At 38.2% G+C, this 14,148-nt stretch overlaps 1 protein-coding gene and 1 long non-coding RNA gene across 7 annotated transcripts in view; one reads left to right on the top strand and one right to left on the bottom strand.

Moving 5' to 3' along the window:
- Positions 1-4,018, bottom strand: part of LOC113919915 — a 43,587-nt gene extending 39,569 nt beyond the window's left edge. Inside the window, exon 1 of the long non-coding RNA XR_003519161.2 lies at positions 3,935-4,018. This is a non-coding gene — a long non-coding RNA (uncharacterized LOC113919915). The remainder of the gene's footprint in view (positions 1-3,934) is intronic.
- Positions 4,019-4,140: 122 nt separating this feature from the next.
- The window catches only part of USPL1 (ubiquitin specific peptidase like 1), a 34,174-nt gene continuing 24,166 nt past the window's right edge, over positions 4,141-14,148 (top strand). The window contains exons 1-3 of one of the 6 annotated variants that reach the window (XM_027589877.2): positions 4,141-4,281; positions 7,225-7,390; positions 7,916-8,044. In XM_027589877.2, coding sequence (XP_027445678.2) covers positions 7,292-7,390; positions 7,916-8,044 — 228 coding nt within the window. In that variant the 5' untranslated portion in view covers positions 4,141-4,281; positions 7,225-7,291. The other 5 variants (XM_027589876.2, XM_027589879.2, XM_027589878.2 and 2 more) reach the window with 5 other exon arrangements.

Genomic DNA, 14,148 nt, shown 5'->3' with positions numbered 1-14,148 from the left:
CACTTGCTTCATCTAGGGCTCAAATAAAGAAACAGCCATTCAGATGATGTGGTTTATCTTGTAGGGTATTGACTCCACTATACCACTGTACTATTCTGGCACAGAGAGCACACAAGTCAAAGTTGATGGAACCCTGGGAATACACTGTTGAGACCGTGAGCCATCAATTTTTTCTTATTGGTAACTAAATAACACAAAAACATAAAGGACATAGTTTTATCAACTATGTCACCATCCCAATAGAGCTGTGCCATGGTTTAGGGAAAAGATATTCACATATATGGAAGATGAGGAATGTACAAAGTTATTCATTATATAATGCTTTTAATAAAGACCAGGAAAAAATCTAAATGTCCAGAAGGAGAGGATTAATGAAGTGACACATCATACAATGGAATATTATGCTGCCATCAAAATGAAAAAGGAGCCTTATATGACAAAGAACTTCTAAGATAAATGAAAAAAATAAGGTACATAAACTGTACATAGTATCAACTGTGTAAAAAAAGGCAAAAAATAAAATACGTGTAGTATTTGCTTATATACATGTAAAAGTTTTTTGGAAAAATATACAAGGAAACTGTTAGCATCAGTTGCTTCCTAGGCAAGGAACTGGGTGGCTAAGGGGCAGGAGTAGAATGAAAACTTTTCACTGCATATTCTTTTTTACCCTTTGAATTTTGAACCATGTGAATGTATTACCTAATCCAAAAGAAAACAGAATTTAGATTGGCAATAAAGTAGTTTGAGATGGGATATGATCAGGTTCTTAATGGAAAACATTGTTACAAAAAGTAGGCATAGTTCTGAGGATAAATATCTGCAGGTAGAATATCAGAACGGCGACTATTCCAAACTTCTCACTTTATAGATCTATAAACCAAGGTCTTGAAAATTATGTGACTCATGTAAGGTCACACAACAAAAGAGGATTAGAAATCGCATATTCCAATATCTACTCTATGACTCTTCTTTATCATATTGTTTTCTCATTTTGTGTGGGCAAAACACAAACAAGTTTAGGCTGTCGTGTTCCATCTAAAGCTTAGAGTCTAAAGTATGAAATAACCTCAAATCCTGAGGCTACTAATTTCTTGCGTGGCCTTGATGTGGCTATACTTACAAATATGTGACTGCACATATTGCAATATGATAAATGTACTTTTTTCTATCCTATCTCAATTGAATTCACTGAGGGCAAGAACTAAAGTGTCTTATATTAATTTTCTAAATATGCAAATGCCTAGCTCAAGTGTATTGCCAAAAATATTAATATAAGTTCACATTACTTAACCAAAACCCAGAGTCTGGATGTGGTTTAAAAATAATAATTTCTTGGGACGCGTGGGTGGCTCAGCCAGTTAAGCCTCTGCCTTCCACTCAGGTCATGATCCCAGGACCCTGGGATGGAGTCCCTGCATCAGGCTCCTTGCTCAGTGGGGAGCCTGCTTTTCCATCTGCCTGACACTTCCCCTGCTTGTGAGCTCTCGCTCTGTCTCTAACAAATAAATAAATCTTATAAAAAAAGAAATAATTATAATAATTTCTTGATATTTAAAAATGTTACAAGGTACAAAAAACATTATGTAACACCTCCCATACCAGTGGCCAAGGGCAGCACCCCATAATCAAACATAAATATTTCTTCAGCAAAACATATGGGATAAAAATTATATATAATATCTCATTTGCTCAGGTCATATTACCATATAAATTTTGTCTCCAAGTTTAACTTTTTGGTTTGCAAAGCCTGATTGTTGGAATTAAATAAGGTTATACAGACGGTACTCACAAAGGTGCTGTTAAAAAATATGGTTAGTCACTTTAGCTCTCATCTTTTTGATGAGATCAGAACAACCTATCACAGCAGGCAGCTTTTATATCCAGGTTTGGGCTAAAGACTTGGCTTATGATTAAGAAATCCAACCTAGCAGACAGGACAAAACCCCCGACACTATGAATAGAAAAAATTAAAAAATGATAGAAAGAAAATCCTAATTGTACCTTATATTCTTATCATAGCTGTTCATTAATTTAATAAAAGCTCCCTTTGATTAGATTGTGTTAGTTTTTAATTAGAAACAGGTAAATAAAACTTCTGACCCACACTGCTGACAGCAAGACTGCTTTAATTCTCCTGTAAGGTAACTGCACTTTCTGGGAGCAGTGTACATAGAAAAAGGCATTTCAAATATATTGGTAAAGAAAAGCATTTATGTATTCAATTTTTTTCAACCTGGGACCGCTACTTTAATATAAATGAAAAGAGACTTTCTAGTCAACCTCTTCTAATTGACTCTCCTATATTACCATCATTCTTTTTATCTTACAAAGTCTTCCAGAACTTTTTCTACGTTTTACAAGAGAGAAAAGCTCTGGAGTCAAAACACAGTATACACTAAAATCCTCTTTTCTTTCCACAACCCAAGCCCCACAATCCATTTTGTTTCTGTTACTATTACATATTTTTTCCTGGCAAAAAATCAAATTCGCACTAAAAGACTATAAAATCAACTTTATAATCAACGTTTCATTGATATAGTTCAGTTTGGCGATGTTGATTTTTCAATCTTAAAATTTTAACTACAATTTTAATTTATTTTGTTCAACTTACGAAGTTAACAATTCAGCAAGTATTTATTACCAAAAAAAAAAGGGTATTCCATCCTAAAAATTGAAATAGCAATGGTGAACAAGAAAAACTCTTGAGTTTAGCTATGATTTCAAGGTGGAAATACTAGGTTCTCCTATTTTCATAATTCACTTATAAAGAGAAAATTGGATCTTACAACAAATATACCAGTATATTAATAATCGAGTACAACAAAAAAGGTAAACAAAAACTAACCAGCCTGGTTTTCTGTCTGGAGAAAAACAAAACAAACTACTTATTGGATTTCTTGGCCATATGCATTCCTAAGTACAGAAAATTAAAATCCTTTTTACTGAGGAATTTCTTGGTATATGGGACTTGTTTCCTCTATACCGCCCTATCAAAATTACCAGCGTTATTCCAGAATATAGTTATTTAGTTTGAGACCACTAAAAATACCCCACAGTCCAAAATGCCAACGGTGGTTACTCTGTAAAAAGAAATGGCCAGAAACTACATATTACTCTAGGACATAGAACCAAGCGACCAAAAGGACTTCTAGAATATGCTGCCCCAAGATTCAGAATGCAATTCAGAAATAGCACACGCGGTCACGATGTCCCTTAAACCACATGACCTTCCTACGAAAGCAGAGCCTCAAACTTATCAACTACATGAGAACTCCCCCTTTCTCTTAAAACAAGGCGGGGCAGCTGAAATGAGCGCAGCAGGGAGAGATCGGCTGCTGACTAGTAAAAATGGGTCGTGGATAGCAAAGTCCCTGTGTTTTGGCTACTCCCCTTACCGTTAGAAGATCTGGGAGGAAGGAAAGGAGGAGAAACACCCCAGAATCCTGGCAGAAAAGCCCCTGGCCTCGCAGATGGGGTTTAGGGAGACAGGGAGGGGCAGCTCCGTGTGTGGTGACCCTTTGTGAACACACACTCTGTGGCTGCTCGGCTCTCACCGAGGCTTTAGGAGAGCGGACTACGGGGGCCTTGCGCGACCCACAATCGTCGTAGAGGCCGCAGCGCTGCAAGGACGCGCCTCCCGAGAGCTTCCATTGCACCCCCCGCCTCTGCAGGCTAGGGAGCCCTTCCCTCGCCCAACCACCCACCCACCCACCCAGGTCACTCTCCGCCGCGTCGACTTCCGACCCGGGCTCGCGCGGGCCAGGGCGCAACGAGGTGCGCACCAGTCTCTTTCCTTAGCGTAATCCCTCCGCTGCCGGACGCGCACTAGTTTTAATCACGCCCCACCCCCTAGCCGCCGGCGTCACCTCCGCCACTCGAGCGCTTTCCAGCAGCTTCCAGAAACGTCGCCTCCCCAAACCCAGCCACTCACAGATGCCGGGCTCGGCAGCCACCGGCCCCGCCCCTAGCCGTCGCCGCAGCTGAAACTGCGGCTGCGACAGCCGGGCGCGCAGCCACGCCTCTGCAGGGGCCGTCCGGAAGTGCTCCCGTTCTCGCCTTCCCCGCCACGCTGACGTCCCTTCAGGCCCCGCGCCGAACAGGAAGGGGAACTCTTTTGCCGCGGACTCAAACCGGAAGCTGCTTTTCTAGCGGAGAGGCTGTTGGGGGAGGAGCAGGCCGAGGGGAACGTGGGTTGAACGTTGCGTGGTGTAGTGTGGACCCAGCCTGGAACAGGAGTTCGGAGCGACCCGGTGCGAAGAAGGGGAGTGCAGGCGGCAGGTACGGGAGGAGAGGAAATAGTTTCCACCGGCTCCCGTAACCGGGAAGACGGACAGAGCTGGGGAAAAGAGACTGCCTGTGGGGTAGTCGGCGCGCAGAAAGGTGGGCTACGCTGGGAGAGGAAAGGGGCTGGGACTGGACTCGGGTGGGAGGGTTGGTGATTGAGGTATAGAAATAGAGTTACTGATTCGTTTTGGCTCAGAGAGGTAAATGCTGAAGAGAAACCAGAGTTGTTTTTCGCTCTTCCAAAGAGCGTGGAGATGGGGAGGGTTAACGGAACCCTGCTCCTCCTCGGGTTTCCAAGGTTGGTTTTAGAAACTGAGATGTCTTGGTCCTGTGCGTCTCTGATTCTGGAGGGCTGGGTTTGGTACCAGGAAGGGCCGGACGCCCAAAGCCGACCCCATTTCTCGGCTTTAAGTCCGCTGTGGCCTTATCTTTGACAATTTATGTGCTGAGCCCGCTTGGTCTTGGAGGGCAAACTCAAGTTTAAGGCTCCTCTCGGAGCAGCTCGTTCTCTGGGTTTCCCCCCTGTGCACACGGGACTGTGAAACAAGCTTAACTGCATATCTTTCGTCATTCCCAGGGCAACCTTTACACATTCATTGTGCTGTAACAGTTCATATGGGGTAGGATTCACATTCGGGGACCGGGAGTATCAGTGACTCACAGAAGTCCTGAAAAGAGGGCGTCAGAAGAAAGGTGCTGAGGGTGAAGTGGAGTAAAGGAGGGTAAGATTGGAAAACCGGGTTGGTCTCAAGTGCAATTAGCTTTAGGTCATAGTACTACTTTCAGGTAAGGAGTAAATAGATGATTTTAAGCTGATCCGTGACAGACTCAGACTTGTTTTATACAAGCGTCACTTTGGCAGTGTTACAGAGCGGGGATGGGTTGGAGAGGTGGGGATTTGAGGCTTCCAAAGAACTGTCCACAGAATTTGGTGACTTTTACTGCATGAAGAAGTGGGAAGTGAAAGTTTCAAGGATCACTCAAATTTTTAGTGTGTTTGGAAAGATGAAGATACCAAAATATAGGTGAGATACAAGAAAGAGGAGCAGGTTATGTTGGTAGGGAGAACAGTAAAGATGATCATTGATGGCACATTAACTTGTGAGAATCACCCCAGGGTTTTGTATAGAAGACAAAGTTAATTTTGGAAGACCTGGATAGCTCACCTCTGGTATTTTTTTTTAAATGAATTTTCTTTTGCGGGTTTTTGCATATTTAGAATTTCCACCACCAGCCTTATCTGCTTTCCCCATTGAAATGTTGGCTCCTGGGATTAGGATCAGGGCAGATTTGAAGGCTTCTTATATTTTACTTTTATAATAGAGAGAGAGAAAACAGGCCAAAAAAGTTTTCTAGATCCCTCAGGCAGATGGAAATTTTCATCAAAAACATCTTATTCAAGGTATATAGGGTACCAGTTTTTCTTTGAGAATACTGCTGAATATAATGCAAGATGTGCAGCATGTTTTCTATGTAGAGTGAAATATAAAATTAGTACCGAATGAATTGTAGTTAAAATTTACTGTCCGTTCAGGTGCTAAGCATTTTACATGTATTGTATTTAATTCTTAGTGCAAACCAGTGTTACAAATTTCTGAACCCAGATGTGCAGTTGTAAAGCTCATGCTTTTAGCCACTCTGGAACTATAAGCAATTTGACTCTTTCCTGTATAGTTCTCTTTTGTAAGTATATTATAAATAGAGCCAGCCAAAAATAATGAATTGGTGTTGTCTGTGAGGAGCTGAAGAAGTAAAAGTTAGCACCGAACTTATTTTTATCTTTTTGACAGTGGTTCTCAGTGGGGCAGATTTGCTTCCCAGGGGTCATTTGGCAATGTCTGGAGACTTTTTTGGTTCTCACAACTGAGGAGTGCCAATGCACTCACTATCTAGTAGGTAGAAGTCAGTGATGCTGCTAAACATCCTACAATGTGGAAGACAGCCCTCACAGCAAAGAATTGTCTGATCCAAAATGTCCATAATGCTGTAGTTCAGAGATCCTGCCTTAGCAATATTTCTTCAGGAATTTGAGATTACTTATACTTTTCTTAGAAGCATTTTTATTTTTGAAATTATTTCTTGGCTTAAAAGATGTGTAAAGTTTATACATCTGGAACAGAAGAGCGTAACTGGTTTTTAAAGTGAAGCTGTAAGCCAGTTTCCCAGGAAGTGGTTGTTATAGAAATTCTTAGATTTGGGCAAGATTTTTGCTTGAAATTATTTTACAACACCCCATAAGTGGTGATTTACTCTGCTTTAAGGTCTTTTGTATCTGGTTTCCCTATATTTTAAATCCATACCTAAACTACTCTTAGTAATTAATTTTTCCTTATACTGAGCTCCAGTCTTATAATTTTGACTTTACTGAATGTGATTCTGTTCCATGGGATTACACTCAAAACAAACTTGTTACATGTGTAATTTGTACTATTACAGTGTTTATATTTTTGTTTGGTACAGTTCATTTACTACAAAATAGCATTATTCTCTTGATGACCTTGGTGGTTAAAAGCAGTAGAAATGTATGGGGTTCTTTTGTTCCTGTTGAGCAATGGCACAATAGATCTGGGGTCTTTAAAATACATTCTTAGTATAATGTTGACATACTTGTTTCAGATTATGCATAGACCCTAAAAACTTGGGTTTTTAAACTCTGGTCAGTATAATTTGTTATTTAAATAATAGTTTATCTCTATCATAAGTTTTAAGTGAAACTTGGTCCTGTTGCCAATCTGCCCTCTTCCAGCAAATTTGCTAGGTTTACTAGTAAATAGAGGTAATTTGCTTTCGCTTCAAGATTACGATTTTAGAATGTTTATTTTGGGACATGTAGTTTCAAAATATACTTAATGTATATACATCTTATAAGATAGCATAGCTCTTTTTCAAAGTAAACAGGATTTTTATTTAATTGTCTATTGACTTTTTTTTTTCCAGGGTTCATTGAAAAATCCTTAGTGATATTGACATGTTTCAAGTGACATAAATTAGCCAATGACTCGGAATGATGGATTCCCCGAAGATTGGAAATGGTTTGCCAGTGATTGGACCAGGGACTGATATAGGGATATCTTCACTCCACATGGTGGGGTATTTGGGAAAAGTTAGTGAACTTATTTTTTGCCTCAGTGCAAAGTTGGTTTTTTTCCTCCTTTTTATGAGACTTAAATTCGGTTTTAATTTTACCAGTTAACTTCTAAAAATTTATATCTTCCACGGAAATCTTACAGCAATGGCGAAAGATTATTTTAATGTATTTACCTCTCTGTGTTTTATTGATATGTGAAAGTAGAAATAAAACATAGACCTTGTGGTTTATTATTCTCAGAAAATATGGAACATACGTTTTCCCTGGCAGTTGACATTACTTTTTTTCTTGCAAATAAAACTGATGTTATTTTTAACACTTAAAACTTAGTATTTAAAACTGTAATACATTCTTTTTGGAATAATAGCTATATTTAAAATGTATATTCATTTCTTTTATTTGCCATGTTTAAAATATCTAGCCAGGACACTTCCAGGTGAAAAGTGTATTTTTTTTCTGGGTTATTTTTCCATTTAACTTTTTGTAATTTGATACAGTCTAGGAATGTCTACATTTTAATTTACTTTATTTCTTTTTTAGAATTATGATTCAGCTAAAGTCCCGTCAGATGGGTATTGCCCTGCTTGTAGAGAGAAGGGAAAGTTAAAAGCCTTAAAGACTTACCGAATTAGTTTTCAAGAATCTATCTTTTTGTGTGAGGATCTGCAGGTAAAGTATTAATCTTAGATAGTATTAAGGTTTTAGCTTTTTTCTTTTTTCTTCAGTGTTTAAATTTGTACTCGTTTTGTATTTTTTAGACTGTACATTTTTAATACATATCAGAGTTTCTAGATCTGCCTAGTATACAGTTTTAAATATTTTCTGTTATTTTTCCCAAGTTACTGCATGAAGATACTTGTTTTTATTATCATTAGACTTGTGAGGGGAGAAAATACATTTCAAGATGGATTTTTTTTTAACCTTGTGGGGGTCTTTGTTAGTTGTTGGAATATAGTAGTTATCCTTTCATCTCTTTGATTTATAAACTTTGGAACTTATTAGAAAAGTTATTAATCTCTAAATATTATATACTTAAGGATCTAAATATCCAGTGTATCCAGTGGTAGAACTTTTTTTTTTTTTTAAGATTTTTAGTTACTTATCTGAGAGAGAGCAAGAGAGAACACGCACGCAAGAGAGTGGGGTGAGAGGGCGAACTAGACTTCCTGCTGATTAGGGAACCCTACTCAGGACTCAGATCTCAGGATCCCAAGATCATGACTTGACCTGAAGTCACTTAACCAACTGAGCCATCCAGGTGTCCCCAGTGGTTTTGTTGTACTTGACAATTTATGAAACTTACATACATGTTTAGTTCTCAAAACTTTGCAAGGTAGTTATTTCCATTATGAATAAGAAATCAGAGAGGGTTTAGGAACATAAGATCTTCTTAAAGTTGCAGAACTGTAATTGGAATATAGTCTTCTAATTTCAGATATGTTTTATTCCAAGTAAACTAGCAGTTCATCAGAATCGCCTGGAGTACTTTTAAAAAATTTCTGAGTATCACCCCCAGATGCCATTTCAGTAGAATTGACCCAGAATTATATAATTTTTTAACTCTTAAGGATGAGTCTGGTGATCAGCCAAGTTTGCAAAATACTAAACTAAATCACACTGTTGGTGATAGATACTTTCTTTGGCTGAGTGTAACTTGAAGAAAATCTCAGGCATTCCTACAAATAGAAATAAATTTCTTTTTGCATTTATTCAATAATTTTTTTTTTTTGAGTGTCACCACGTTGGCAATGTTCCAAAGGCTAGGATACAAGGAATAAAGCAAAAAATATCTAACCCTCAAGAAGGTGGTTATGGGGGTGCCCGGGTGGCTCAGTTGGTTAAGCATCCTGTCTTCGGCTTAGGTCATGATCCCAGGGTCCTGGGATGGAGCCCCAGCTCTGGCTCTCTGCTTAGCAGGGAGCCTGCTTCTCCCTTTCCCTCTGCCTGCCATTCCCCCTGCTTGTGCGTGCGCTTTCTCTCTCTGCCAAATAAACAAATACAGCCTTTTTTTTTTTTTTTTTTTAAAGGTGGGTATGTTCTAGATGGGGGAAAAAATATCAATAAGTTATATTTTGTGTGTGTGAGGTAGTGAAAGGTGCTGTGGGGAAAAATAAAGCCCAGGGACCCAGAGCGGTGAAGGGAATTCTTCATTGAGAAAGTGACATTTGAGCAAAAACCTGAAAGAGATGAAGAACAAGCCATGTGGCTCTCAGATGGACAAGCATTCCAGGCAGGGAGAGTAGCAGGTCCAAGGCCCTGAGAAAATAGAGGTTGCCTGTGCAAATTTGTTCTACTGCAAGGAAACTAGAAGAGCTGGATCTGAGTAAGTAAAGCAGAGTAATAGAAGATGGGTTAGAAAAATAATGGGGAGGGGACTGGACCAAGTAGGGTCTTAGAGGCCATTGTAAAGTCTTTGGCTTTTACTGTGACTGAAATGAAGAGCCATAGCAGGGAGTGACATAATTGATTTACATGTTAAAAGGATCACTGTGGCTCCTGTGTTGCAAGTATATGTAATGGGCAAGACCTGAAGCGGGGAGACTAGTTGAAAGACAGAGTATTCCATGGAGAGCAAATAGTGGCTCAGGTGATGAGACATGATTGGATTATCTATATATTTTGAAAGTAGAGCCAAAAAGGATTTGCTGAAAGATTGGGATACACAGTAGGAGAGAGAGGAATCAAGGATGATTCCCAGATTTTTGGCTTACATAATTGGAAGAGTGGAGTTGCCGGTTAACTAAGATGAGGAAGTCTTTGGGCAGAGGAAGATTTTGGGGGAAGATCAGGCCAGGACCAGTCAGGCTTGACACAGCTATCTAATAATTGGGGGTATTTGGAATAAGTGGTTGGATCTGTGTGTCTGGTATTAGGTGGAGAGAGGTTAGAGAGATACATTGGGAGTCAACAGCATGTAGATAATGGAACCATGAGAGTGGATGAGTTTACCTAGAAGTGTGGCAATCCAAGGACACTTATACTCCCGCGTTAAGAGATTGGGGAGATGAAGTGGAACCGGGAAAGGAGTGAGAGAAGAAGTGGACAGTGAGGTAGGAGTAAACCCAGAAAGGGGAGAGTGTTCTGTTCTGGAAGTCAAATGAAAAAATACTTAAGGAAGAAATTACTGAATTTCAACTCAAGGAGAATGAAGAGTCAACTCATCATTGGCTAGAGTGTTGTGAGCATCACTGAGAACCTGGATGAGAATATTTTGGGTAAAGTATTAGTGATAAAGGAAAGCTTGGTTGGAGTGAGTGATAGAAAATTGGAAAGGAAGAACTGAGAAATAACAGATGTGAGGTGGTACCTGGAGGAGGAAAATTTTAAGTTGGGAAAAATAACAGCATGTTTGTATGCTGGTTAAATCCAGTGGAGAGGGAAAAACAGGAGAAAGTGTCACAGAATTGCTTGAGAGCTATCCCTGAAGCAGACAGTGGGCTCTATTGAACAGTGAGAAGGCTTGATGTTAGGAGGTTTGGCAGTTTATCCTAACAGCAGGCTATATAGAGAGTTTACTCATTAACTAGCTCAGAACAAAGTTGTAGAGTGGTGAATATGGGAAAGAGAAATCTTTCTAGAAAAAAACTACTTTTTTCCCCTCTTCCAGACAATGTATTTCATTAGAGTTCTTTAACCATGGACTGCTATAATAAAGAAGTCCCTGTCCTCAGGACATTAGGTTTTAGCTATTAAAGTTAGAGGTATTATTTGCATTTTTAGTTTTGAAGCATTTTTTTTAAGTGATGAGGAAAAATACAACCAAGAATTTTAAGCATATACTTTGCAGATGTGAAAAAAGAACTTTAAAGTAATTATTGATCTAATTTTTAGGAAGTGTTCTATTCAGTAAGGGCCCAGTGTATTTTATGAAGTAGATTGGTTTAGCAAACTCTTTATATGACACCCACTGGCTAAGAACAATAGTTACATTTTTAAATGATTAGGCAAAAATGAAAAGAATACTATTTTGTAATACATGAAAATTACATGAATTTCAAATTTCAGTGTCCATAAGAAAAATTTTATTGGAATGTAGCCATACTCAATCATTTTTTCATTGTCTATGGCTGCTTTTGTATTATAATGGCGACTTTAGTTATAACAGAGACCTTGACTAGCTCACAAAGCCTAAAATATTTATCTGGCCTTTTTCAGGTAAAGTTTGCTGATCCCTGGTCTATAAGACCTTTGAATCAATTTGTTAATTTGTTAATTTTTTTTATTATAAAATTTGAAGTCCACTGAACATTCTGCTTTCACTTGCCGAATTGCAAAGAACCACATGGCAAACCCCTCTTAATCAGAAGTTTCTTGATTTCAAAAAAGAAGTAAGATTCAAACTCTGCTTCCAAATTAATAAATTGAAACTCAAGTTTTTTCAAAGTGTAGGGAGTTTTATCTTTTTTTTTTTTGAGTATTCCATTAGTCTTTTATTGGAACATTTATTTAGTTTTTTAAAAAAAACATGAAATTTATAAGGCTCTTAAGTCTTTAGTTGTCAGAGAAAACACTCATTTTCTTGGTTTTCTTCATTTGTAAAATGAATGTAAATTATTTTTTTGTAAATGTTTTTATAGTTTGTTTTTGGCATACCTTATACTTTTTCAAATATAAGGTAATGTGCAATGTTTTCCTTTTTCTGTTTTATAGGAAAACAGGAATGTATTTAAGCTGCTCAAAAAATCAGTGAAATAGGCAGCATTAGATTTTTTCAGCCTTAGATTTTAAATGCTCTTGCATGGTTGGGCTAGATGGGAAAATTAATACTCTATGTATTACTGTTTTACGGCTTTCCTTTTTTTGAAGACAGGTTAAAAAACTTCTAGTTACAAAAATGGCATATGTTCATTATAAATACAGAGTAGATATTAAAGTCGAGATTTAAAGAGATAAAAATCTGAAAACAGTTTATAAAAGGGAAAAAATGGGGCAAGGACAAATTGTATTTTAAATTGACCCTATGACTGGAGCACAAATTATAGATAGAAAAGTCAGATGAGACATTTGCAAATAATGTAGGGGGAAATCATCTAGGCCACTAAATTTTGCAGCTTCAGGGCCCTTTATTTGTTTATTGTTTTTAATTAAGTAGTGGTGCTGGTAGGAAGTGACCCCATGATCTTGACTCTGCTTGAGATCGATAAAGATTTTTTTATTTTTTTGTTTTTTAAAAATTTTTTAATTATTAAAAAAACGTGAAATTTACCATCTTAATCATTTTTAAGTGTACGGTTCAGGATTGTTAGGTATATTCACATTATTATGCAACAGATCTCTTGAACTTTCTCATCTTGAAAAACTCAAATTCTGTACCCACTGAATAACAGCTCCCCTTTCCCCCTCCACCCGTGCTTTGGAAACCACCATTCTACTTTTGGTCTCTATGAATTTGTCTCCTCTGGGTACCTCATATAAGCGGAATCATACCATATTTGTCCTTTTGTGACTAACTTATTTTACTTAGCATAATGTCCTCAATATTTATACGTGTTGTAGTCTGTGAACAGATTTCCTTACTTTTTAAGGCTGAATAATATTTCATTGTATGTATATACCACATTTTTTTTTATCTGTCCATTCATGGATATGTGGGTTGCTTTCACCTCTAGGCTCTTGTGAATAATGCTGTAATGAATACGGGTGTGCAGATACCTCTTTGAGGTCTTTCATTTTTTTGCTTTCATTTTTTTTGGATACATACCGGTCTATGACTATGAATCCACAATTGTTGTTTTAAAGTGTTCTCTATTTTCTGACATATGGTAGGATTTAGGAAATAATCTCAAGGTATAATGTTGAGGGTCAAGTTGTCAGTTGATGGTGAGTGCATTACTAGTTGGTAACAGTGAGAAGAATCCAGAACTTATCCTATTAAACTAAAGAATTTCATAAGTACGATATTATGAGTATAGTGTTCATTTGTATAGAAGAAACTGCGCTTAAAAGAGGATTTAGTGCATTTCAGTATCTGTTGCTCACAACCTAGTGACTAAAAAACTTAATGGCTTAACTTAGCATTACTCATGATTCTGTGGGTCGCCTGGGTGGTTCTTACACTTCACCTGCTGTTGGCTAGGAAACCTAAAATGTCCACATAGCTGGCAGTTGGTGCTCGCTGTCAACTGGGAACTCAGCTCAGGCACTCAGCCAGGATCTCAGTTCTTTTCCATGAGGGTCTCTCCATGAGGCTAATTGGGCTCCTCACAGTATAATGGATGGGACTTCTTTAAGAAGGAGTGTTCCAGAAGGTAGGCTCCAAAAGGACTAGCTCAGTGAGCCCATGCTTATCAGGCTTCCACATGCATCATGCTTGTGAACATCCCATCAAAGCTGGTCACATGGCTTAGCCCAGAGTGGTGCAGCAGAGGCCTGACTCTGCCAGGGCATGAATAGCGGGCGGGGTAGTTCTTTAGTTCAGTGGAGGCCACCAAGGTAGCAGTTACCATGCTTGTGTAGAAGAAGGCATTTTAAATGAGGACACATAGTCTATTAGATTTCTTGAATTTGTCTTTTAAAATATCTTCCTAGGTTTCAGACTTGGGGAAAATTGGTTATTTTAGTGATTTGTCTACACTTGATATTTGGCTGAAATTATGTTAATACATAATAAGATTTGATGAAGTTGTTAAAATTCGGCCAATTTGACTCTTAGATCCAATGAGGGTGTAAAATTGATAACGCTGATGTGCTCTCAGATTAATACTGTTTTAAAATTAAGAAACACGGAAATTACTAATGTAGTTTTTTTATTTGAAAATACTTCCCCCCCAAAA

Source organism: Zalophus californianus, chromosome 3, assembly GCF_009762305.2.
Source record: "Zalophus californianus isolate mZalCal1 chromosome 3, mZalCal1.pri.v2, whole genome shotgun sequence".
Taxonomy (NCBI): Eukaryota; Metazoa; Chordata; class Mammalia; order Carnivora; family Otariidae; genus Zalophus; species Zalophus californianus.
Note: the sequence above shows the minus strand (reverse complement) of the source record. Positions and strands in the feature narration are given on the sequence as shown.